The sequence below is a fragment of the Nyctereutes procyonoides genome, unplaced genomic scaffold, assembly GCF_905146905.1.
Source record: "Nyctereutes procyonoides isolate TBG_1078 unplaced genomic scaffold, NYPRO_anot_genome, whole genome shotgun sequence".
In the NCBI taxonomy this organism is placed as follows: Eukaryota; Metazoa; Chordata; class Mammalia; order Carnivora; family Canidae; genus Nyctereutes; species Nyctereutes procyonoides.
Window position 1 is genome coordinate 6,482,485 of NW_026575148.1, and position 27,774 is coordinate 6,510,258.

A 27,774-nucleotide genomic window follows, 5' to 3' on the forward strand; every position below is an offset into this window, starting at 1 on the left:
CATTGTGAATTGTAGTCACAGTAGTTTACACTTCTGTGAAAGCTTAAATATCATTGAAGATTTTCAATTAAATTTTAATAGGAAGGAATTCATTAGCTATCAGTGACAGATAAGCCATGTATTCCCACACAGCCATGTATTTACTTTCCATATTGTAATTCTTAAAACGAGCCATACAAACTTTGACTCACTTTTAGTTTAATTTTTCAGTTATATAATAAAAAAAAGAGTAAATATATGTGTGTTAGTTCAGTGGCCTCATATACCCCAGGATGTTTGCATAATTTAGTAGTATGGTAGGCTTTTCAATTTTTGGTCTTGGAAACAATTTTGAATAAAGAATAGAGAATGGAAAGTCTTAGAGGTCTGGTGAAAATTTTATTTCTGCTTTAGGATCTGTATTTTTCCTTTTTTTTTCTTTTTATCATACATATACACCATGGAAGACAGAATTAAAAAAAGAACAGTTTGTTCATTAATACACAGTGCAATAGGTTTTATTTGCCACATCAACAATTTTCTTTACTTCCATAGAATTCAGGTACAAGCATAAAAAGTGGGTTCAAACAATTTCCAAAACCTTACTCATTCTTAAGGCCCGTATTAAGTCTTTTCACCCCATTTTGTGCTGAGTCATATGCATACCATAGAAAGAGGACACTAACTGCCACCTCATATCGTTTACAAAAGAATGGAAAAGAAGAAACATATCTACCTGTAATGATCAGGGAAAAAATTAAAGCCGTATTTAATAGAATTCCGTGTCAAAAGAGTTCTATTCCACCATCACTTTGGACAGAACTTTAGATTAAGTGATTAGTGCTGGAAACTTTCACTTAAAAGACAAGTGGAGTGCTCATACTCTTCCTGGGACTTCCTTTTAACTTTTCTCATATATGAGATTGTAAATCTCAATTTAGTTAAAAAAAAAAAAGACTATACAAAAATAGCACTACTGGGCATTTCTGTTTACTCATTTTCACTTGCTTGACTTCAATGACTATTATATTTCAGTTGGCTTGGTTTTACTTGCCCTCAAGTGATCACCATGTGTAACAGATTCAGTCAAAACTGTATCACTTCTTCAATAGCAAGACACAAGAACAGACCCCAGAGACCAGTATCTTTGGGAAAAAATTTTACTCTATCTTATTTTGTTATTATTTCCCAGGATGGAGCCCAACACTGGAGTCAAACTCATGACTGTGAGATCGAGACCTGAGCTGAGATCAAGAGCTGAGATCAAGAGCTACTTAGCCGACTGAGCCACCCAGGTGCCCTGAAAAAATAAATTTACTTTAAAATTCTACCAGCAGAGGATGAAAATCTTTACTTGATTTTTTTCCCCACAGGATTAACATTCAATTGTGTTAGAGACTTTCAACCACGTGGAAAGTCTCTTAAATTATCACCTTCTCTGTTACTTTATCTGTATTTGCTGACAAAAGATAGGGAGTCTTAAAGACACAAAACCTGTTTTTAATGATTAACACTTTCCATATCTTGTTAAATAACGAATCCATTTATCAAACTTTATGCCCACAAGGCAGTGGTTATCCATACTTTCTCACCATGCAGTTGATGAGATTTCAAGATCATTCCTGGGGGAAAACCAGTATCTGCCATCTACCACCACGTTACTTATTGTCTCTCTCTTTTCCATTAGAATGAAGATATTAAAGCCTCACCCACCAAAAACAGTGTGGGTACCTCCTGAAGCCACTTCTCAGTCATTTTGCTAAATTCCAGTGGCATTCCACCATTGGCAAAAATATTCTCGTATATGTACCAGCTTATAACTTGAAATTACCTGCTAAGCAAGGTAATTTTTAAGAGAGCATATTAGACACTATACCAAATGTAGTGGTGCTTACATTAAAAAAAAAGAAAAAGACACTTGTACTTTAGATCAAGCTACTATTTAACAGAGTTTTTATTAAGTATATTTACATGTGGGGTGCCTAAGTGGCTCAGGTGGTTAAGTGTCCTACTCTTGATTTTGGCTCAGGTCATGATTTCAGGGTCATGAGACTGAGTCCCACATTGGGCTCAGCACTCAGCTTGGAATCTGCTTGAGATTCTCTCTCTCTCACCCCCACTCTGCCCCTCCCTGTGTGCTCTCTCTCTGTCTGAATAAATAAATAAAATCTGTTATATATATATATTTAAATACAAGGCACCAGGCAAGCAAGCCCTCGCCCAATAACCGTGCCATATCTTAGTCGTTAGTAGGCCACACACATGGGAAGAGCTGGCTAATGTTTTCATTACAGATTCATTCACTCAACAAGTAATTATTACTTACCGTGTACCAGGCAGTGTTCTATGATTTGCGGTGCTAGAAGTGCATAAAACAATAATAATAATAAGCCTGATCTCGTGGTGTTTACATTGAGGAAAAAGACAACAAACACATACATTTTATGGTATTTTTAATGATAAGTACTACAGAAAAATATAGGAAGGGCAATGAGGAGTGCTGATACGTATGTGTAGTTTTTAAAAAGACTGTCAGAGAAGGTCTCCCTGAGAAAGTACCATATGGGCAAGGAAACAAGGAAATGAAAAAAGCAGGGGATGCTCTGGGCTACCTAGAACAACAGATTGTGGAAAGATCAGAGAAATGGCTGTGCATGGCATTTCCAAGAAACCAGCATGACTGAACGAATGAACTGGGTGTAGGGGAAGAGTCCTGGGTGAGGTATGGGGAAGGTGGCAGGTGTCTGTAGGATATGGCTTTCTCTGGAAGAGCTAGAAGAAACTTTTGGAAGTATTTGAGCTGAGGTGTGACATGATCTGACAGCTGCTAGTTGGAGAATCAGGTGGAGAGAAGCCAGTGGAGGAGGTAATGAGAAGAGTTAGGAGGATGTTATGACAATCCAGGTGATGGAAAGTACTTGGATTCTGAATATACTTTAAAGGTAGAACCAATAGGGTCTAAAGATGCCAGTAGTGAACAACCTATTATGCCTGATATTGTTATTTGCTGATTGAAAACAAGTCACTGAGCTTAGCCGAGTCAGTCTTTTTTTCCCCCCAAGGACAAGAAGCATTCAACACAGTACTTAGGGTAGCTTTTCTAGAATCTGTCAAAGAGGAGAATTTACGTAACGAGAAAGCGGCCAATTTTATATTTAATTTCTATTCATCTTTTCCTTCTAAAAAGTTATGTTTTTACAGTTATCAGTAGTGGATGCCAACATCAGGTCTTTACACACTATGTTATTTTCAACTAATTTAGAAAGTATCCTTCTGCCACTGCATGATTCAAGGGTAATTAAAAATTAACAGCGATTTCAACCAAAATAATAGTAAACGTACAATATCAAATTCTATAAACTTACCACTAAAAAGCATTCACCATAGTTTTATTTTAAAGAAGTGGCTACACATAGTTAATGTGCTTATCTGGCTTGCTAAATGATGCTTTAAATGACTGGCTTTTCAGTTCCTAAATTTTGCAGCCTTGATTATGTGCCACTTAAACAACCGAAAACAATCACAGAAATACCAGTGATGGACCTAACCATTAATTATCTCCTTAATTATTCCTGCCTTTCATCCTTTTATCGTTCTAGTTAGACCTCGTGATATGTTGCTGTGCTTGCCGAGAGTATCTCAGGAGTGGGATTGACTGCAGAATCAGTGTTGACGTCTATAAAGCACACTGTATTCGGCAAAGCCCTAAAGAGTGATGCAGAGCTGCTCCTTGTGATGATTTTACTCAATACTGTATGGCTAGCAGTGCAAGGAATTAAGGCAGCATCCAGAGTTGAAATGCATTTTGTTTCGATTATCTCTGGCTATTTAAACAGCCTAAATGTATGGAAACAGATTATATAACCTTTCATCTTCCTCTTAGCCATTCTTGTCATAAGACTAAAGCTAACTTGTGGGTACCACCGGGCTTTCCCTTAACTTTCACCATTATGGCTAAAAAGTGCCTATCTGTCTCTTTCGCAGTGCAGAAAAATGAAGGTTCGGGTTTGAATACAAGATAGAAATTGCAGCAGTGCTGGTGAGGATTGGAGGAGTGAGGCTGATTGCATTAACCACCATGGCAGCTAAAAGAGAGTCAGCCTTGCTTAAGAACATTGCAATTTTCCATGTTGACAATTTTCTGGAGAGAAATAGGAATACCTTTTGAAGCATTCATTACTTATTGAATGCCTGCTCTTCTCACCCCAGAATTATAAGTATGATTAAGACATAGTCCAGCACTCAAGGCACGCACAATTTAGTGGGCATGATAGGCATGTAAATACACAATTATAATGCAGGACTGTAAGTGCTGTAATAAAGGTAAGTGAAGGGTGCAATGGGAGCAATGAGAAAGAAGCATATCATTCTCTAACTCTAGAACAGGAAGGGAAAAGGAGGCGAAGGCTGTTCTCCTCAGTGGATGAGATGACCCTGGTGATCTATGGTGATTACACATCTCTGTTGCCAACAATTTTAGAAGAGAAGGACAATTACCTAAAAAGAAGACTTGAACAATTTATGATAAGGAATATTTAGCTAAATTTATTTCTTTATCCCTTTGACAGGGACTCGATAACATAGAAACTTAGATATATGTTATTAGTGACTGTAAGATAGATACTTAAAAATATCAGGTTAGGACTAACACCTTTATGCATAATCTAGTTAAATACTAGGGGCTATTTTTTCCCCTATGAATTTTTATAGGGGAAAAAATCTCCCAAGGGAATTAAAATTAGAGATCCCTCTATCTTAACTTAAAAGTAACTCTATAACAAAATTTAAAGCCTATACTCTAATACTTAAATTCTTATGGTGAAAAGCCATTCCTACAACAGTAAAAACAGATGTCAGGATTGTCTCCAATGGCCATCTTTTCTGGCAGTCTTCAAAACAGCACTGAGGAATGAATAGGATGCACTGACTGGCTAATTCTCTCTCACTCTTAGCCCTTGCTCTTTGAGGTCACAACGCTGACGTGTTTATAAAGAACTGTGGGAAAGTCTGCACCACCCTGCTTGCTTGTTACCTGTTATGTGAGCAAGTGGACGACTTCAGTTTGTGCAAACTACTGGTTTGAGCATTAAAGTCACTCAAAAGATACTGAATGATATTCTTGCTCCCAGAATAGAAAGTTAATCCTGATCCATCAGTGGTGGGCTTTGTCCGGGGTCATTTTGCTGCTGACAAGTAGCACAGTTTGCTGGATGTGATGTGTTATAGAAATGTGTGTGTAGGGGGGGTACCCAGTGACCACCTCTTTGTTGTCCTGTCTCTGAAAACACAGAAGGCTTTCAATAGCATGGAAAGCAATTCATATCCATTGGGGCCTTTTATTTGGGGCGTACCTTGCACAAATTAAGCTCCTTGGTTTAATTTCCTCAGGTGTCACAGTCTGAAATGACTATACTTTAATCTTTTTTTTTTAAATTATAATCAAGATTGCCATCTGTCCTTTCCACAAACTGGAATTTCAATCATAACATATAACAATGTTGTACGTAGATGAGGGAATTCCACAGGGTCCACCAAAACAAAAAGCAATGTATGTTGGATATATCTTCCAATCCTTCCCTTATCACTGGAGATGGGGTTTTGACCTTTGCTTTTTTCATCAACTGACCTAAACATTTTTTAAACATCTGATTGGTAGCAATACATTAACTGACACTCCTCACTAGGTTCCCACTGGGTCTGATTCTGGGACTGCGCAATAATAACTGGGCTTCCCATTTCTCACTAAGTCATGCATTAGGTTTCCTTGTGGCAGGAAAATCGACCCCCTAGATTGTGGTTCTCAGCCCATTAGACCTAATACATCTTTTTTCATATGGGAGATTTTGTTATGTCCTTCTTACTATTTTGAAATAAAACCGACTCAATCATGATTTCAAAATTTCATATAATGCCTTAATGCCATAATAAGGGGGACTAAATAGAAGGTCGTTTATAATAAAATCATACGTTTCTTTATTCAACAAATATTTATTGAGTGCCCACTGTATGCCAGATCACATAAACAAAACAAAACAGGAAAAGTCCCTGCTCTCTTGGATTCTATTTGTAGTGGGGAGGGAGGAAAATTAGACTAGATATTGAACACAATTAACAAGTACATTATAGTGTATGCTGGGGAGTGATACATGTTAAAAAATAGGGGGGTAAAAGCACAGAATAAGGGGTTTAAAGAATGTGGGGGAGGGGCATAGTTTGTAAATTTAATTAGTATGGTTGGAGTAGACCTCACTGAGAAGACAAAATGTGAGCAAAGACCTGAAGGAAGTGAAGAAGTAATCAAATGGATATCTAGAGAAAAGTATCCCATGCAGAGGCAAGAGCTAGAGCAAAGGCCCGGTGTGCTTAGAGGACCCTGATAGTGGGGCACAGTGAGGAATGGGAACAATAGTGGAACATGTCAGAAAAGAAGTGGGGAACCAGATCATGAAGTGTGCTATGGAGGCAATCCTAAGGTCTTTGGTGTTTACTGTGTAAAATGACAGCCATTTGCAAGACTTGAGTAAATAATATGTATTTCAGAATGCAATCTAGGCTCAGATCATCACAAAATAGATTTAAAACCTGTATCAATGTCTATATATATATATTTTTCAATGTCTATATTTAATCCTGTAGGACACGGGACAATTTTCACTATTTAAGGTTGTCTGGTACTTTGTAGGATATTTAGCATCCTCAACCCACTCCCATCAAATTCCAATAGCACTCCCCAAACACTGTGGCAACTGAATGTTCCCACAAGGCTCTAAAAATGCTCAAGATGGCAATACTGCCTCCTCCAAATGAGGATCATTGTCCTACAGCAACAGTTCTTAAACATGTTGGTCTTTAGGAACTCTTAAAAATTTCTGAGGACACCAAAAAGCTTTTGTCTATATAAGTTATATGAATTAGTTTACCATTTTAGAAATGAATTAGTTTACCATTTTAGAAATTAAAAATGAGAACATGTAAAACTATCATTCATTTGAAAATGACATCATAAATCCATGATATGTTAAATCAGAACAATCAAATATATAGCCCTTGAAAAATTTCACTGTACATTGAAGAGAGAATGAGAGTGAGAATGGCAAAGAACATCTTTGTATTGTTATGAAAATAGTTTTGACTTTAAAAGATCCTTGAAAGGGTCTTGGGGATCCCTGGAAGCTTCTGGACCACACTTTGAGAACCATGATTAAGAGCAATGGGAATAAAGCACAAAGGAAATATGAACTTATTTCCCTTGGGGTCTAGAACTAGATGCAAAAGAATATTTATAGTATTGTGTGTAACAAGATGTATTCTTGAGTCCTAAAACTGAACCATCTTGGTATACGAAAGCTTGAAATTTATGACAGAAGAACAAGACATAAAATGAGACAGATGAGAAACTGGAAGAGAAAGAAAAGGGAGACCATGGATCTATAAAATGAGAAGAAGCTATGAAAAATTATGTCCAAGCTTTTAAGAGTTTAGATAAATTATGGTAAAAACATTTAAGGATTTTATTTCTTTTCTTTTTTTCTTTTTTTTTTTATAAGGTAATGCTTGTTTTTTTTTTAATTTATTTATTTATTTATGATATTCACACACACACACAGAGAGAGAGAGAGAGAGAGACAGAGACACAGGCAGAGGGAGAAGCAGGCTCCATGCACCGGGAGCCCGATATGGGATTCGATCCTGGGTCTCCAGGATCGCGCCCTGAGCCAAAGGCAGGCGCCAAACCGCTGCGCCACCCAGGGATCCCTAAGGATTTTATTTCAACTAATATTTGATATAATATATCAAAGTATAAATATTTATTATACGCTCCTTTGTTTTCTGAAAGTTCTTAAAGATACCTTAGGACCTACAGTAAATATATATTCAATTAGACCCCCCCACAGAAAAGCAGGAGGCTTCAGATAAACTTCCTTATAAGTGAACTAATTAGCTGGAGGGATCCTCTGCCGTAGAATAAATTTTTTTAGACTGAAAAATAATGAGTACTCTATTAGGTGATTCAACTTTCTCAAAATATGTATTTTAGGTAATAAAATTGAAAATTGTCATCTGTCAAGCCTTTGTCTTTAAAATGATATCTTTGTCTTTTTATTTCTCTTCTACAAAGTATCTACTCATTCAAGAGTCCGTTATTTGCCTGGGTACCTACGGTGGGATCTCTGATTCTGAGGGCTGGGAGAAAAGCCTCAGAGGCCAAGTTCAAAAGCTGATTTAGAGATGGAATCCTCTCTGCCACTGGGTAGTCGTGCAGGCTCTGGCTTAACAGTGTGAGAGTTGGGGAAGTCACCATCTCCACAGGCCTATTCTGATAATAATTTTTTGGCAATTACAATTTTTGGGAAGTGCTTCTTTTTTTTTAAAGACTTTTATTTATTTATTCATGAAAGACACACACACACAGAGAGAGAGGCAGAGAGAGAAGCAGAGAGAGAAGCTGGCTCCATGCAGGGAGCTTGACATGGGACTCGATCCCAGGACTCCAGGATCACCCCTGGGCCGAAGGCAGGCGCTACACCACTGAGCCACCCAGGGATCCCCAGGAAGTACTTCTTTACACTGCACACAAAATTACATCTCTGTAACTTTCACACCTATTTTATGATTTGCCCTCTGTAGTGATTTTTACCTTTAAACGAATTAATGAGTGCAAAGTGAGGACACAGCATCTGTCACTTAGTGTATCTGATTAATGTTCATTACCTGTCCTCCTGCCCTAGATAATGTGAATGCCTTGCTGAGCCTGTACTCTAACTCCTGGTGTCTCTTCCTGAATGAGAGGCTGCAAAGGCCAAAGTGACATTTTTAGAGTCTCTTGCAGCTAGGGTTGCAGATGTGAATTTGGACACACCCACTAGGTGTACTTACTTATGATTTGATATCAGTGGTTAGTTACCTGAGAGCCTGTGGAGTCCATTTTGCTGTTGCTGACTACCAACAGTAGTGTAGGTAGTTCTCACAATGTCTTTTCAACATGCTAATGTGGGCTGTTGATTAATTAACCTCTCCACATCTCAGTATTCTCACTTGTGAAGTGGGGATAGGGGCACCTAGGTGGCTCAATGGTTGAGCATCTGCCTTTGGCTCAGGTTGTGATCCTGAGGTCCTGGGATCGAGTCCCTCATCAGGCTCCCTGCAGGGAGCCTGCCTGCTTCTCCCTCTGCCTATGTCTCTGCCTCTCTCTCTGTGTGTCTGTCATGAATAAAGAAATAAAATCTTTAAAGGAAAATGTGGGGATGACCATGGTAACTAGGTTGTTGTGAGATTGTGATAATCCTTGTTCCAAGCTCAGGGTAGTGTCTGATACGTGATGAGCTCTCAGTAAATGTTAGTTGCCATTATTATTATTATTATTATTATTATTATTATTATCATTTTCCTTGAACTGTTCTCAATTGACTTGATTTTAGAACATCAGATATTCCAATTGAGAATTTTGCTTTGTTTGTCAATGTCCTTGTTTAAAGAACAGCTTCCAGTACTGAGTCCAGAAGTGAGTATCATTCCCAATATTTCCCTTTTATTCAGTGTAACCAATCTGTAATTTGTACGCTGCAAAACAATGTAACAAAACTGATAGGTGTATAATTCACTCTCACAAAGCTTAAACTCAATTCAAACCCTACATTTTTTTCTATACTTCCTACACTTAAAGCAAGACATTACACTTTTGTATCTTGGTAAAGCTTTTTATGTATACTCTTTAATGTCTGCCTTGTCAAACTAACCCTATTATTTCAATTTGAACTATATCTACCATACACATATGTGGATATGGAGATATATACATATATGTGTGTGTATATATAATGTATAAATAATGTAATGCTATATAAATATTTTAAAATATAAATATATAATATATACATGTAGTATACACATAGATGTAATATATGCACATATGGATAATTAACTATCCCTATAAAAGCAAATTTGATAAGGAAGCCATCAGTTATCTCCTCAAAGTTACTAGTAAGTAGATGGAACAGGCTAGACCAAGGACAGAGCCCAGTATTCCTCCACCTGGCATTTCCATCGATGTCAATCCTTTACATCACTCTTGGGGCTTGGCCATCCAGTCACTTATGCACCTAACTATACTGTCATATAACCCAAATATTCCTGCGCTAAGATTTTTTTTTAAAAAAGTCTGTTTTAATCCAGATGCTCTGTTTGTACCAGTTCCCTCTTCCATCATTCTAGGAAATTTACACAACTATATCTTGACAAAAAAATAAGGAAGAGTTTACTTTTAAACAATTCTAGCATCTGAAAGCATTTCTTTAAGCACTGAGTAGAATCGTGGACCTAGCCCTCCAAGCCAGATCAGCAATTCTCTATTTCTTTACTCAAAGGATCATTTTATAATCTGACTTCCAAAGAACTCAATTAATTACTTTATAGCATTTCTCTTCCCCCCACTTCCCATTGACAGTGGGACCACCACTTTCTCAGCCCATAGTCCTTCACCTCCAGCACACATCAAACCCTATTATTAATCTCTTTTGTCATCCCACCTATTCTTCCAGAGTAGTCTCTTCTAGCCACGTGACCTGCATATGAATCGCACATGACTTCTGTCATTCCATATAAAACACTAGTTCAGACTCAGCCTTATGAGCCCTTGAGTTAAATGATCATTTTCATTCCTATTTTCACAAATATTTAATATCGACTCTTGCATCTTAGAAAAAACACTTTCACATTTCTCAAATTAGAATATGATTTAGTTTTGCAAAGATGCAAGCACGAAAAGGAAGCAACTTTTATTTCTATGTGAACCGTGTTGACATAAAGAATGAAGACCAAAAAAAAAAAGAAAGAAAGAAAGAAAGAAAGAAAGAAAGAAAGAAAGAAAGAAAGAAAAAGGGAACAGAGAGCCATGATTTGCTTTCTCTCATTTATTTAGTCTCATTCTTAAGGAAGGTATTTATACAGTGTTAAGATATTTAACATGTTATGGGTGGAATGTTGTTTTCTAAACTAGGCATGTTACAATGATAAGAAAACATCAGGTGTTGGGTATTTTTGATGCATTATAAACTGGATGAAATTTCTTCTCAAACTATACTATCTGCTTAATAATCTATTAGTTTAATTGTTAAAAAGCAAAAATGGACATCATTGGTTTATATAATGGAAATGAAGCATACTTTGCTTGGGAAATTTCCAATTGTGTAAAACTTAGGTATTTTTTTCAAGCAATGTAATTTTAAGATTTAAGGATAGCAAAAGTTAAAAAAAAATTAAGAATGACATCCATGCATAACCCCCTTTCATTTGGTAAACTATATATTCACAAATATGAAGGATTTCCTCCACATTTTACATATAATGCCATCAAGAACAATGTAGAGTTTAAAGGCTATGTATTTTCTCATCTTCCACCATGGGTTTTCAGTAATGATCATAAGATCAAAGGCTGTACTTATCAGGTACCATCAATGCTATTAAATATGATGATATAATTAAAGGCACATGCCATCAAAAATCCAAACTGCTACAGTTCTATAAAAGAAGCAACGTGCCCACTTTTTCCAGTAGAGCTCTTCTATTCTGAGGGCCACTCAAGCAACAATCGCATGTATCTTACGCAGTTTGCTTGGGTAACCCACGAAAAGTTAATTTTTTTAAAGGACAATATCTTATCTATGCCATATATATGTGCTTGGCATTTCTCCAACTGTATATAAAACTTTCAAAGAACAGACTCGCCTTTTTTCTGTGCAGCCACCTTTTCATTTTCTTTCTCTGAATAGACCCATAATGTTCAGGGAAAATACCAAGAATAATAAATCCACATCTCTGTATAAAATACACCTTCATGACATACTCAAGCTGGAAATCACAGGAACCAATAAAAATGCAGGCAGCCTACTGATAATGAGGTCAGAAATACAAATAAATTTACTTTTAATGAAGACTGGAAGCGCAGTAATCAAAGTGTTAAAATTCATTTCATGCATATCTCATTTGCTTCTTAGCTGATATTTACCACGCAATTCTGTGAGAAAGTAGAGGCCTAAGATGCTCCAGATAAATGGCTCAATTAATTGTACAGAGGTAGACCTCTTTGAGCTGAGCCGGAGCTGTGAGCTCTTTATTAAAAGCACTATTCTGTAGCCCATAACCTTGTTCCTTGACTCCTCTCTGGTTTCCAATTTAAACAAGTCCCCATGCGGCCTGCTCTAAAGGGCTTTGTCTCCCTGTCATTGTTAAGAGAGCTGAGGCATCCTGGAAGTGTGAAATCAGACCTCATGAGTTGAACGGTTCCCCAGGGAACGCCGGACTGCGCAGAAGGTCAAAGTCATGGGCCGGACCGTCTAAAAGTGTCTGATCGCCGGTCTGTGACACAGCAAGGTTGGGAGGGGGCGCAGTGCTAGACTGGAGAGGACTGAAATTGAACACATCTTAATTAAAGCCCACAGACAGCAAAACAAAATGTTTTCTAGGCAGCCTGTCAAATGGGGCTTAAATTTAGCTCTGCTAATGAATCTGAGCTGCTAACTGTTATTTCTTAAGATAATAAGACTCTCACGGAAGCTGATAAAACACACACACACACACACACACACACACACACAACAAAACTGTAGCATGTCTTTTTCTGCTGTTTTGTTACTTAAATATTTTCCAACAATGAAGACAGTTTTCCTAAAGAAAAACATGGGAGAAGTCTATGCAAATAAAGGGGTAGTAAACATCTCCCTTAATAACTAGTAGGTTTCCAGATTAGGGGGCTGGTGAGTCATGGGTCTTTATGCGTAGCCTTGTGTTAGAAAAAGATATGCTCACTTCGTGGGACTGTTTCGGTGACAGATTGTGTTAATTGTAAAATTCTCTCCCTCCTCCTTTTGCTCTCCTTCTCCCTCTATTGTTTCCTGAAAGAGATGGTGCATTAATTTGAGAGATCAATTCACCTGGCGCGGAGAAGTTTTATATTAGTGTTCCCTTTAATGCAGTGAAAAGGTAGGGCATCTTTTGAAAGGGTTTCACAGTTCTCCTATATCACGGTTTCTGAACCTGAGTGGCTGCTGGAATCCCTGGGGAGGCTGTGACCTCTTCCTCGGGAACTCAAAAAAAAAAAAAAAAAAAACAACCCAGGGGAAAACACAGGGGAGGGGCTGAAGAGAAGAACCCTTTTCTCTTTCTTCTCTTAGAACTTGAAAGAACCAATAGGCCAGATCTAAATACTCTGCCAAGAAAGCCTCCCTCGATATAGAAGACTTGAAATGTTCTGTTGAAAGCAGAAATTAGGCCCCATCCAAGGAAGAGGATAATTAGAAGCTAGAAAAGACAAATTCCAAAATGAACTGTTTCCCACCACCTTAAAAAAAAAAATTAAAGACACCCTCCCTCCCCCAAGGGTCTTTCTCTCCTCACACACTGTCCAGTTTTAAGGAATGACTTGATTTAGTGGTAGAGAGAATTTTCCCCAGTGATCGCAGGGCCAGGCGGTCTCTGGGTTTTGCTTTGATGGTACAGAGAGACATTCACCTTTTCATTGCCTAGCTGAAAGGTAAGTCAGTTGTACTGCAAAATATTTTTCACTTCATCAAACTTTCTTCCTCACCAAGAATTTAGCTGATCATCTTTGCAAACCAGAGTGCCACTTTCTCAGGCTGTGAAAGGCTGCCCCCAATTTGACTGAAATTTCAATCCACTCTTGTGCCTTGCTCAATGCATGTGTATGTGTGGGAGTTGTAAATTGAGGCCTTAACCACCAGAGTTAATCTCTTTTTTAAATCTGTATTAACCTTAATGATTTGAAGTGCACTGTCCAACACTGGGCTATTGAGACCGAAGAAAAAACTGCCCTCGACTATCAACAGTTTATTAGGGGCTTAGCTGAAGTGACCTACTGTAGTAGTGTTCAGCTGAACAAGGCTATAGGCTTTTTGTGGAAAGGGAAAGAATTGAGGGTTTCATTAAAAAGTAATTTGTGCTTTGTACTCACTCATTGAAAGAGAGTCTCAATTGCTCTTTATTCACACAGAGTTAATACAGTATCACAATGTTTCTCAATGAATGTGTTGTAACAAAAGAAAAATTTTACATTTTGAAAGGAAAAAAATTCTTTGTAGCTGCAGTAAAATTGATGGCTACTTAAAAGATTATAGAATCTCTCTTTTTTTTTCCTGTGCTCATGTTAAATGATGGAATACCGTAATTTAAAAATTTTTGGCTTAAACTATGGAAGTTGGACTTTGCGTTCTGATCATTAAAAATATTTTAAAAATGGAGCAAAGTTGGTCAGATATAAGTTTGTCTCATTAGACTTTGTCTAGAAAAAAGTGTTCTGATGCCAACTAAGTATCTTATAGTCTCATCTATACCAGGTCAAAAAATACTCTGCTTAGCTCCAAGAGCTATCAGTGATTTAAAATCCCCCCTCTCCATCCACAGCACTTCTAAACAGATGCTAATTTGAGGATTTGAAGACAGCACCATCGACTCAATTTCCGTTTTTCGAACTGCTGCTGAGTATCATGTAGAGCCCGACTATGATCACCCTCTGAGATGGACAGCATATTTTTTAAGTTCTTCTTTGAACAAGTAAAGAAGAAATTATACAAAGGGCTTATTTGTGCTCCACATTTAATGGTTGAGACCAAGAGGGATTGGTTTACACATAAACATTTATCCTTTCCAGAAGTACAGATTATTTAAAAAACTGATGGCATATTCGGACATTTCTCACTTAAATATATGGTCCTCAGTTTCTGCCACCATCACAAATGTCATAAAGACCACAAAAGGTCCAAGAGGGAGCAAGGTCAAAGACTGAATTATCCTCTTGCCCCTGAATAGTTCAACATCTCTCTTGTTCAATTCAGAGCACATTAGATTATAAGGTCAGTGTGGAATGAGGAATCATTAGATTTATACCCCTAAAACTGGAGGGGAAAAAAATGGAGAATCTGTTATTTAGTATTCCCCAAATTAAAGTTCATTGGATCAGATCAAAATTATGTCTCAGTGAATCCCTAGGGAAAAGACTATTGTTATTCACATTAATTTACATAGAACCATCAGGAAAGAAATATATCTATTTTTTACAGCTTTGAAAGAACATGTACTTTAACTTCCATAGTGGTATATAGGCCAAGTAGGTTAACATAGTTTGCATATTCATGAAGTTTTAAAAGCAATGACAGTTTCTCTCCAAGAGAAACAAACTTATATAATTGCATTCAACTTGTGTGATGGGCAGGCATCTAAGCTTTTGAAGTAAATGGGACTTGAATATTTTCATAAGAATTTATTGTGCCCCTATAAATGTTCAGTAATAATTCTTAGCACTGAGGTGCCCCTTGAGATACTGATTATTTTTAGGCCCTTCTCCCTATCTTCAGAGGTCTTCAGCTCAACACTGGGGGCTCCCCTCCCCTATAGAAAATCCTGAAGACAACTGAAGGTGCCTCCCATGATGGTGAATGTCACATCTGAATTTACCTGCTGTGGGGAATCAGAGGCTAGGTGGAACCTTTGTATGTGAAAGCAATACTGAGTTCCTATTCCAGGCTTTAAGTTAATGTCCACAGTGAACAGGGACACCTGGGTGGCTCAGTGGTTGAGCATCTGCCTTTGGCTCAGGTCTCGATCCCGGGGTCCTGGGATCAAGTCCCCCATCAGGCTCCCTACGGGGAGCCTGCTTCTCCCTCTGCCTGTGTCTCTGCCTCTCTCTATGTGTCCCTCATGAATAAATAAATAGAATCTTTAAAAAAAAAATGACCATAGCAAACAAAAAAAAGAGCAGTTACGGGCTGCTAAGTGGCACAGTTGGTTAAACATCTGACTTGGTTTTGTCTCAGGTTGTGATCTCAGGGTCACAAGATTGACCCCCAAGTGGGTCTCCTCGCTCAGTGTGGAGTCTGCTTGAATTTCCCTCTTCCTCTGCTCCTCCCTCCCCCAATCTCTCTCTCTCTAAAATACATAAATAAATCTTAAAAAAAAGAGCAGTTATTCATTGTTGACTGTTGGTTCTCATATTAAATACAACATAATAAAAGAAAAAAAAGGAAATCATTATGTCCAGATTAATTTGAGTATAACCACATCAGAGGTAAAAAAAGAAAATGAATAAACTTAAATTTGTTTAGTACAAGAAACCAAGTCAGCAAATGTGCAAAAAGATTACAAACTACCTTCTCTCCCATTATTTTCAAGTATGCCTATTTTGAAAGAATATTTGACAGTTGTTACTATCTTCATGGTTACAAATGAGCTGATAATCACCTGTTCAAAGAAACTGTAAACTCTCAACATTTTTATCACACAATCAACAGTCACTTGATACTACACAAATATTAAAAAGTTTAAAAATATTATCATTCTGGAGCAGACATCTACTATTTTAGTTCTAATGCATTTGGTTTTGATTCTGTTCTGTTTAGATTTGATAAGTTAGGGATCCCTGGGTGGCGCAGTGGTTTAGCGCCTGCCTTTGGCCCAGGGCACGATCCTGGAGACCCAGGATCGAATCCCACGTCAGGCTCCCAGTGCATGGAGCCTGCTTCTCCCTCTGCCCATGTCTCTGCCTCTCTCTCTCATTCTGTGTGACTATCATAAATAAATAAATAAATAAATTAAAAAAAAAAAAAAAGATTTGATAAGTTAAAGAAGAGTACCAACCGTAATGTAATGGGTTTACAAGCTCTTAGATGGTAAGAAAGATGCATTTCATCCCTTCAAATAAGCCCACTACCTTATGGGGATCAACCTACTGAACATTCACAGTGATAAGCATATTTCTACAAATAATAAGTGTATGCTTTTTTTCAGGATGAGCAAAATTCATTCAAAAATTGTCCAAGTCAGGGATCCCTGGGTGACGCAGCGGTTTGGCGCCTGCCTTTGGCCCAGGGCGCGATCCTGGAGACCCGGGATCGAATCCCACGTTGGGCTCCCGGTGCATGGAGCTTGCTTCTCCCTCTACCTATGTCTCTGCCTTGTCTCTGCCTCTCTCTCTCTCTGTATGACTATCATAAATAAATAATTTAAAAAAATTTACAAAAATTGTCCAAGTCAGCCAATTTGTTATCCATGTTGAGATAGTCAACTTAAGGCATGGTATAAGTACTGTCCCAAACCTATGGAATTAAGGAGTAAATGAGTGGTCCCTTGATTGCAAATTCAAAACAATGATTTCATTCTGGAAATTTTTTTAATTTTTTTTTTTAATTTATGATAGTCACACACACACACAGAGAGAGAGAGGCAGAGACACAGGCAGAGGGAGAAGCAGGCTCCATGCACCGGGAGCCCGATGTGGGATTCGATCCCGGGTCTCCAGGATCGCGCCCTGGGCCAAAGGCAGGCGCCAAACCGCTGCGCCACCCAGGGATCCCTCATTCTGGAAATTGATAATTATCATTAGTCAACTAATATACCATAGAAACAGCAATATCCAAATCAGGAAGCTTTAAGAGATAAGACTGATTCCAGTGTTTTTACAGGCTCATTTCTTGGTTAAAAAAAATTTCGAACAATGTGGATGCTTAGTTTAGATCCAGAATTATCTCTGGGATGTGCTAAATAATTTTAACATCAAAAAAAAAATGAGTCAGCAACCCAGATACTGGAGTTCATACCACATAATTGAGTATTTTGCATCTAAATTTTTCAGTGGACTATGCAACAGATTTTATGTGTGTTGGACTTGTAAGTGATGATGTTATGATATCATCTGAGGGAAGCTGATACTGTCTGAGAGAAGACACATTACTTCAAAATGCCAAAGTGATGAAACCTGGAAGAAATATTCCCACTATGTTAGCCAAACTTTGGAAAAGGCAACAGTTCAAATGTGATTTAACTTTTTTATTGTTTATTTTTAATACATCACCCTTCTTTTAAAAAGCAGAAACAGTATAAAAATTGGGTGGTTGGCAACTCTTGTAAGATCAAACCTGAATCTTTATATTTATATTATTAACTTTGATGATCCAGTTAGGAGAAATGAAGAGTTTAGTCATTAAATGGTATGGACCCTGCATGCTGTTAGATATGTATGCATCATACATAATAAATATTATAAATATATATTATAAATAATATGTATAATATGGATGACAGAATTGCCTTATTTCTTACCTGTGACATCAGCGACCATCAGCCCTTCTGCTCTGATTACTTTCACCTGGAGAAATCCCACATCTTTCAGGTTGTGAAATATCCGCAATGGGCTCTGAAAGACCCCAATATCAGTGTTAGAAAAGAAAGGTCCTAGAGGGTCTCAAAGAGTGTGTAAGAAAACACCAAGTTTTATGGTAGGTCTCAGGATGCTGCTTAAGTGATTCAAAGGGATATATGTGTTTCTTCTATAGAGTACCCCTCCGCCGTCATTAACATCTGCATACACGTAGGCACATACATACGTATTGATGTAGATGATTGTTGCTATACAGGACCTTTTGAAATAATAAAAATTACCATATTTCTTCCCCATGAATAATTATCAGTAGATGGTGAACTATAAATTATGGAGTAGGCTATGCCTACTTTCTTCCTTCAATCTACTTTACCAAAGCAATCCAAGAAATCTGTCATCTATGGGCATGATGGTTTGGAGACTAATGATTGTAGATACTGAGTCGTAGCTTGTTAGCCATGTGACACACATCAGCCTTTAGGATTAAGAAAGTCTATATTAATTTTTTTTTTTTACTCTTTTCTTCTTGGTGAGTTTTGGAAATTACATGTGCTAGATGAGGGTTAAATTATTGAAATACTGTTTTCTAATATTCGATTCAAAAGATTTACATAGTATGAACCTTTTAGAAAAAAATCTTATATGACTTTTAAAATAAGTTAAATTGATCAGTAAAAGTAAATGCAAAAATGATGAATAATTTTTCTTAAGTTTGCAATTTTATTTGCCACTGTAGTATGTATAGAAGCAGGGATATTTCAATAGAAGAATCAGATCCAAAGGATAAAAACCTATTTAATTTGATAAATTAATAATGGTAGTGTTTTGGGAAGTATAGTACCTGAAGGCATTAAAAGAGGGATACCAATGTAATAATTCAGAACTCTAATTAATGGACATAGATACTTAAATAGTTAAGTCCTGATAGAGAACACTGATATGTATTTGCTTATTTACACTTCCTGGTATTTTTCATATGACAAGACAGGCATTTCTGGCATTTCTACCCAGTAAACCAAAGGTATTTCTGGATTATAATCTTTAAAATGCTTTAAATCCAGGGAGCATAACATAACAAAGTTATCAAACTGTTACTAAAGAACATTCCCATCTTTGTATTAAGGATGTGAAAATACTGACGAGCAGAAGCTTACTGAGATATTAACTTTATCAGTCCTGTAGGACTAGCTGTTGTGTAAACTGGAACTATTACTTGGGATATTGAGAGGGGGAAATGCAGATCTATGGGTAATCTCAGAGCCTCACTTTTAAGAGTGTTGAGCACAGGCTTAGCTCTTCATTTTTTATTGTTTTTAAACAGCTGTTTATCACCTCAAATCTACTGAACCTACCCAGATGGCAGGGTTCAGGAAAAATGCACCTATCTCTCCATTTAAAGTCCTGTAAGTTAAGGGTTTAGCAGTGGGAACGTTGGACAGCAGGATTCTAATTCAGAGGTTTGTAGGCGTGTTGTCTTCCTGATGGAGTAACATCAGGTTTGAGAAGTTTCTGCTTATCTCAGAGCTTCCTGAGTGTTATAAACCAGGTAAGCCTCCTATCTTAATGATAGAGGAGAGTTTTATCAAAAGGCTTCTCCTTTAATTTTGGGGAGCAATTTAAACCAAGTTTCACCATGTCTAAAACAAATCTCATCAGTCCTCGGGCTGAGAATTGTTTCATAGTAGTAACCTCACTGCACAGACATACAGCTTCTGACGCTTCAGCTCCGATGTTCTGCTTCTCATTTGGAGGGGTAATTATTGTTTGAAGGGTTTCTTTCCTCCAGTCAGCTGACACTCAGGATTTATTGCAAACTTCAACTATTTAGGCCAGTGACACATCGCTTATAATAAGAATTCAAAAAAAAAAAAGGCAAAAAAACTTAAATATTTCAGTTTAAAAATATACCTCTCAGTAATGCTTCATCAAGAGGTATTCCTGCCTTGTTATTTATGGTTATTTTAGAAGGCCTCAAAACCTGCATGGCTTCTGAAGCCAGAAATTTCCATAGCAGAGGAATCTATGATTTGCTGTGAATCCTTTCAGCCCTCAATAGATGGGAAAAGATTGAAATGCTCTGGAGAGGAGTCCTCTTTATTTTTTTAATGAAAGGCTGTATAATATATTTTCTCTATGGCTGCAGCAGCTGTCAGGGAGAGCATCTCAGTTCAGCTCTATTACGGGAGAGGCAATACCCCATCCTATGGCATCGAGATGCTCTGAGGGGCCAGAGCTGATTGACAGCTTGTCACCGTGACGTCTTATTCCATCTCTGTTATGGAGAAAATTAATGTCACACCACCAGCCTTATGACTCGCTGTCATCTTAGAACCGCTCACCTTTTATCAATGCTCTAAATAACATTTCAAGCCCATCGTCTCACGGTGGACAATCCGGTCAAGGGACATTAAATCAGATGACTGTGAAATGTCATAATAAAAATGGAATGCTAACAACTTCTTCTCTAAACTAGCTCCTCTGGTTTTTAAACTGTGACAAGGGGGAGCAGGGGTTCAGCATACCCGTTCTGAAAAGGTCATACAATCGCTCTTGGTCTACTACCCATTACTACCCGCCCCCTATTGACCTTCGCTGCTTTCCTCCCCACCAAAAGAAAAAAAAAAGAAAAAGAAAAATGGAATTAGCCATCTTTTCAGAATGAGGTGATCAAATAATGGCTCACACAGTAATGTCTGTTTAATTTGTGGGGCTTCAATGCTTCACAATGAACAACCGAATGACAGAAATAGACAGCTTTTCCAGGGGTAATTCATTTACTTTTCTCACTCTGGCCAGTGCCAAATTAAATTCTTAAGTTTCACCTAAAACTTAAAAAAATACACATGTTCTCCCAGGAAAACATATAAATAATTCTCCAAATAACCTCCTCTATATGTTTCTCTGAAACAAGTGTTGTTTCAGACATGATACGGCATTCATTCATCTCATAATCTGTATAATAAAAAGGAAATGCACTGAAACCATACTTGTATTGCTATTGTAATTATAACACATGTGCTATACCGCATATACAGTAGATTTGTAGCAACTATGTCTCTAGAGGGACATACAGGTCTATGTTTGAAACGCAGGGCTAAAAAAAAAAGATATATTTAGAGATGGTTCACTTTTTAATATGTTGAGCAGCATATTTGGAGAATTAGCCCAGGCATCCACATAGTATTTTACATTTTATTAAACAATAACTAACATTTGAAAGAAGGTACGAAAACAAATATTCAAATTCTGAATGGAAATGGCTGATTTAAGGAAGCTCATCCAGCAAAAAGAAAAAAAAAAAGAATCAATAAAAGTTGGATTATTTCTAATTACCTAGCCTGCAGTATCATTCTAATATATGGGATAATATCAAATATTAATCCATAAAATACAGTATCATAATACCTAGACTTTTTATATCAATATACCAATTAATTCCTTTAAAATGGTTTCAATTCACAAGGCTTACTTCTGGCAACAGGAGAACATGTTTTTGTAGGTACCAAAATGTGAAATCATTCTCATAATTGCAATTACATATTAGAAGATGCCCAACAATACGTTGGGCTCTTAGGTGGTTTAAAAATATATACTATTTAGCCTTGCTAAGTCACCTCTATTAAACTGTTTATGATAACACCATTGGTGGATGAGTTGTACAAGCATTAGCAGACAGCTGATTCAGTGGAGATAGCCAGAATAAATTTGCTGAAGCGCACATCCTGCTAATCTGTTTGAAGAATATTGTAGAGCATTAGTACCAGCACTTCATGTTATCTGCACAGCCTGATAAGGTACATCTTTATTAAATTCAGTTATTGGAAGGATGTCAGTCAGCAAATAGGAATATTTTAGAATCCAAAAAAAAAAAAAATTAAGCGCCTCTTTGTTAGTCAGAGCTTGGTTTCATGGCTGAGTGTCTAGAGGAGCCTTCTAAACACCTGGCAGCATTGTACAATACAAGCTTTGTAATTTTAAGTGGAAAAGCTTTTTTTCCCAGCTTCATGGGTACCGAAGCATTCACTTTTTCGAGGCTCCATTGAGACAGAATGGTGGAGTAAGAGCTCCCCTCTCTGTTGATTCACGAAAACTGCATGGTGGAAAATGTACGATGTGAGGACGCTGGGAAATAGGTAGATTTGGTTGTATTTTGCTTTGGTGAAATTTGAGAAAGGTACTTACTATAGTGACTCTCTATTCCACTCTATCACTCCACAAATGATCAAAAGGTAAGGAGGCTTCCTTTTAATTATATTTCACATTCAATTAAAATAAGATAAAGGAATGAAGTGAGGCTCTTCTAAGCAGTTGAAATAAAAATTCTTTCTGTGAATATCCTCTCGTTACCAAGCTACTAATTAATGTAGGTGTCATTAATTCCATTTCAAACTTGGAAAGACAAAGAACTCTTAATTTGCAATTACAAAGGGTCAATGAATTAATTTTGAGGTAATGTTCTGTATACTTGACTTTCCTTTATGAGAAGTTGCCTTGCAGGAGAGTTGTGCTGCATGACAAAATCACTGTGGAGAGGCTCAGAATCCAGAATTTGGTTTGGAAGAGATTCTAGAGAAGAGCAGGTGTGCAGACCTCAGGTAACACAAGGGCTTGTGCAAAGATAGGCATGGCACGTGCATTTGGCCAGCTGTCTGTTTCTACTGATTTGTCTGTCACACAGCCTTCCAGATGTACTTCTGTCACTCCAGGTCAATTATTTATCACCTCAACTAGTCACACATAACCCTGAAGGAGGAGGGTTACATACTTACATATCTCCTTAAGATTTCCTCCCGTTCTTTCTGGTCCTCCAGGGAGTTGACGGAGAGGTCAGAGATGCTGACTGTGGCCGAAGCTGTCAGGGTGACCAGCAGCACCAGGTGTCCCTCACCCTCTTCCAGTTGCAACTCCAACTTGTGTGTCTGTTCCCTACTGAGGGCCGACAGGTCCACCTGGCATCTAGAAACAAATGTTTTGAATTAGCAAATGGCTTTTCTTTTTTCTTTCTTTCTTCCTTTTTTTTTCTTTCTTTTTTTTTTTTTTGTTACATCAAACAGTGAAAGTGCAGGCTGCTCAGAGCTATGTGAAAAATAAAATCAAATCAGTAGAAATACTATTTGAACCACTGGAATAATACATCTTTATTTCAGCACACTTTCTTCACAAATTCAGATGCTGATTATTTTTAGTGTCTAACTTTTATTTCTGTAAGATACAAAAAACATGCTTATTTGATTCTATTCCTACCCGTTATTACCATATTCATAAATCGATAGGGACTTTCAAACCCTGGATGGCCTAGTTTAGTGGGGCTTTGCCTACAAAAAGATTAACATGAGCTGTCTGGAGAGGCAAACCGCCAAGAATCTGAATTCTTGTGTAGGTTTTAAACCGATGGGTGTTCTTCCTTCATTCATAAATATTATTTAGCAACGAAAAACACATGTACTTTGATGATGCCATAAGTTTCACATGTTTAAAATCATGCCAATTTATTCACAGAACACCATGCATAAATCTAAATAAAAATAAATCCCCCCAAAACATTATAGCTCAAGGGTTATGTAGCAGCATTTTCTAACAGAGGTTTCATTACATGGCAGCCCATGCTTGATAACCTATTCTCTCAGAGCTAAACACCTTGAAATGTCTTTTCACAAAAATGTCAATTGACTTGGAAGAAAAAGATACTAAGGTGATCACAAAGCCAATAAACTGAGAGAAAGGGGACAGACATGAACGAAAGGCATTTAAGACAGAAAATAGCCAATTATAAGAATAAATATGATAACCTATCGTAAACAGGGGAGTCAGATATCAGGGACTGATTAAATTTTTGCTCTATCTTGTTCTTTACTTCATTGTCTATTGTTTTGCTTTTAAATGAAATATCTATGAATAGGGCCTCAATGCTTATAGTCAGGTTCAAACATCTCTTTAGTATGAGTAAATTTAGAAATTGAACCAAAGCCTGACATTTTGTTTTACTTGTGCCAATCAAAATGACAAGGGAGATAGCTGGGACGAGAAACAACTGAGAGGAAGAGGAGTACAGTGGCAAGAAAGGAAAAGAAAAAGAAGTGCCCTGGTCAGGGACAGAAAGTCCGTGTACGTAAATGCTAACTATCCGAGAAAGAGCAGGAAATCAGCGTCAGCACCAAGTCTGGAAAACACCTTCCTAAAGTGAAAACATATATCAAATAATTTCATTGTTGCTATGAATACAACATGTATTTCAAAATACTTTCACGCTGTCTCTTTAAACTCCCAAGGCTGAAAAAACATACCTAATCCTTGCCTAATATTCTAATTTTAATTGGAATTAAGTTCTTGTCAATAGTACTTGGAACAAATTGAGGAGAAAGATGCGATGGTGATAAACCATCAAATGCATTCTCTAATAAAAAGAAAAATGGTCAACGTGATTTTCTGCAGATCTTTTCAGCAACTCGCAGAGTGTCTCACCTATAGTTTGTTGAAGGCGAATGAATCTTTGGATTGGACTGGGAGTACGATACAAGGGAATCAAACATGGGTTACAATTCACACAGTACTTTTGGCTGGATAAAGCTGGGAACAAGAAAGGTCTTTCACTCATTTGGATCCTGCATTTCCCAGTCCTGTCCTTGCCTTACTCTTCCATATGACACTGCATCACTCTTAAAATACACTGAAGTGTTCTGGAAGGTTTCTTTCTATGGCTATTGCCATTTTACATGGGTCATATGGATGCTGGCCTACTACTTATTTATGTTAGAGGCACTATGTTTGATGCTCTAGTGTTGGGGAAGGTGCTCTAAAGATGATCTAGCCCAAGAATTGCAAATTGGCAACTTTCAGATCACATCTGGTCCATGGATGTGCTGTTTTTGCTTGTAGTGCTAAAAATAAATTTCCAATTAAAAACATTTTAAAACAGAGTAAATGATCTCTGACTTAATTACTGTCCCTAAAACTGTCTATTATTTACAGCTGGCCTATTTCACTTAATTCTGTATGATTCAAATAGGCATAGGTATTTGTGATCCTCACAATCTCCTTAATTTAGCAGTAAGAAAACTGAAGCCCAGAGGAGTTACATGACCAATGGAGATATAGTTTGTTGTTACAGAGCTAGGACTGAGAACTTGAATGATGGAATCCAAGATCTAGGCTTTTTCCTGGGTTGTCTTCACTAAGTAACCGTGTATACCAGGAGAAAGTGTGTCTGTTTGCAGTGGTTCTTAAACTGGATGAAATCTGGACTTATTTCTGACAGAAAAAAAGTATCTCAATTTTCAAGCATGGAAATATGTTATATTATACTTTTAAAATATATATAAACTATGGAAGAAGAATGTAAGTTATTGCTCTTAGAAGAAGATAAACTAAAAAAAAGATAAACTCAGAAAAATTGGATTTTAAAAACTACGAAAATAATAAAACTTAACATTGTAAATTAATAGCGAGGATTATGCTCTTCAGCTGCAACTAAAGTTTCAATGTTGGATATTCTTGTAGAAATAGTTTCCAATTTTGTCCTATATTTAATGTTTCAGAATTTTGACTAAATAATTCCAATGTAGAAAATGCCTATTTATATAAATGTTATTAGAACAGAGTGTTAATGACTCCAAAGTTCTTGTTGTTTGGCTTATTCAGCTCTTCTATTCCTCCAAAAACTCTGCTCAGGAGTAATCCTCAGGTGCCATTTTAAATGAAATGTCACCTGATAATTGAGTAAAATTGTCTTGTTAACTTGAGAATAAAGTTAGCATTATAGCATGACTGATATCTGCATTAAATGGGTATTAAATCAAATTATTGTTGGAATTTGGTGGGAAAAAAGCCTTTGCTACTCCTTTGTTGCTGTTGAATAAATATGTACAAAGATGGAACTCCTGCAGAACAGTCTATTGCAAAGTGAATCCAGTACTTATCGCTATAGGTCAGCGTCATAGTTTGAATGTTTGTCTCCGGGGATCCCTGGGTGGGGCAGCTGTTTGGCGCCTGCCTTTGGCCCGGGGCGCTATCCTGGAGACCCGGGATCGAGTCCCACGTCGGGCTCCCGGTGCATGGAGCCTGCTTCTCTCTCTGCCTGTGTCTCTGCCTCTCTCTCTCTCTCTGTATGACTATCATAAATAAATAAAAATTTTAAAAATCCATATTTGAATGTTTGTCTCCAAAATTCCTATGTTGAAACCTACTGGCCAATGTGATGGCAATAGAAGGTGGGGTCTTTGAGAGGGAATCAGGTCATGAGGGTGGAACCTTCATGAATGAGATTAGTGCCCTCATAAAAGAGGCCCCAGAGCAATCCCTCACCCCTTCGCCATGTAAGGACACAGAGAAAACACAATAGTCGGTGAACCAGGAAACCAGACACAGAATCTGCTGGTATCTTGATCTTGGACTTACCAGCCTCTAGAATTGTGAGAAATAAATTTCTGTGGCTTGCAACCACCCAGTCTGTGGTAGTCTGGTATAGCAGCCCAACAGGCAGATTCACCTGTATTTAGCTCACCTGTATGTCCTAAAGAAAGAAAGGGTTCACTATAGTTTGGATATAGAAGTCCTTGGTGGTCATCTGGATGGTCAGAACAGGCAGCAATTAATAGTTTCATATGATTATCAAAATGAAAATGCAAAATTTAAAAAGCCCTGAAGCAAATTCATGAACTCCCAAAGTATATATACAGATATGTATACAGGGAAAAGAGCTCAGGATTGGGAGTCAGATTCCCTTGGGTCCAGCCCCCCCATCTGTCACTAATTAGCTGTATGACCTTTTCCAACTTATCCTCTTGAATTCCAGTTTCCTCATCTGTGATATGAACTAGAGGAACTTACAGATTCCTGGAAACCCCAAATTTCACAATTTGTTACAATCCTACTTATGTTCACACTTGTTTACATCTTCCTGTCTTTGCAATTCCACAAACCAAACAACTAAGAGAACAAATTCATCTTATAGGAAATATTATTCCTCAAATGTACTACCCCCCCTAAAAAGTCTTAAAGTTGATTCTAGAAGGCAGATAATGTAATCTATTTTTAAATTGTCTTCAAAGGAATGGGGTGTCTGAGTGGCTCTGCTGGTTAAGCATCTGCCTTCAGCTCAGGTCATGATCTTAGGGTCCTGGGATCGAGCCCCCATTGGGCTCTCTGCTCAGCAGGGAGACTTTTCCCTCTCTCTCTCTCTCAAATAAATAATATTTTAAAAAATAAATTGTCTTCCAAGGAACATTAAGGGGTACCTCAAAAATCACCATGGAGAGGAGAAGGGTAAAAAATAGGGTGTGCTCTCATCTTTGGTTCAAAGAACAGCTCCTCTTACATCTGTTTCACATTGGTGTTCCACATGTTGGTTTGAAAAGCTATTGGATACATCTATCACCCCCTAGAGTCTTTTTCTTTTTAAGATTTTCATTTATTTATTCATGAGAGACACACACAGAGGCAGAGACATAGGCAGAGGGAGAAGCAGGCTCCCTGTGGGGAGCCCGATGCAGCACTTGATCCCAGGACCCCAGGATCATGCCCTGATCCAAAGGCAGATGCTCAACGACTGAGCTGCCCAGGCGTCCCAACCCCTTAGATTCTCCTGGAGCCATAGCCTCTTGGATCCACTGCTGCCTGCTTTGCCACAGCTGTGA

The 27,774-nt window shown here is 37.6% G+C and overlaps 1 protein-coding gene across 6 annotated transcripts in view; it reads right to left on the reverse strand.

Annotated features, from left to right (window-relative positions):
- Positions 1 to 27,774, reverse strand: part of MCTP1 (multiple C2 and transmembrane domain containing 1) — a 346,039-nt gene that overhangs the window by 162,342 nt on the left and 155,923 nt on the right. For all 6 annotated transcript variants that reach the window (XM_055312900.1, XM_055312902.1, XM_055312898.1 and 3 more), the window contains 2 exons: positions 22,912 to 23,098; positions 18,085 to 18,178 (listed from right to left, as the gene is read on the reverse strand). In XM_055312900.1, the coding sequence (XP_055168875.1) occupies positions 18,085 to 18,178; positions 22,912 to 23,098 (281 nt within the window). The remainder of the gene's footprint in view (positions 1 to 18,084; positions 18,179 to 22,911; positions 23,099 to 27,774) is intronic.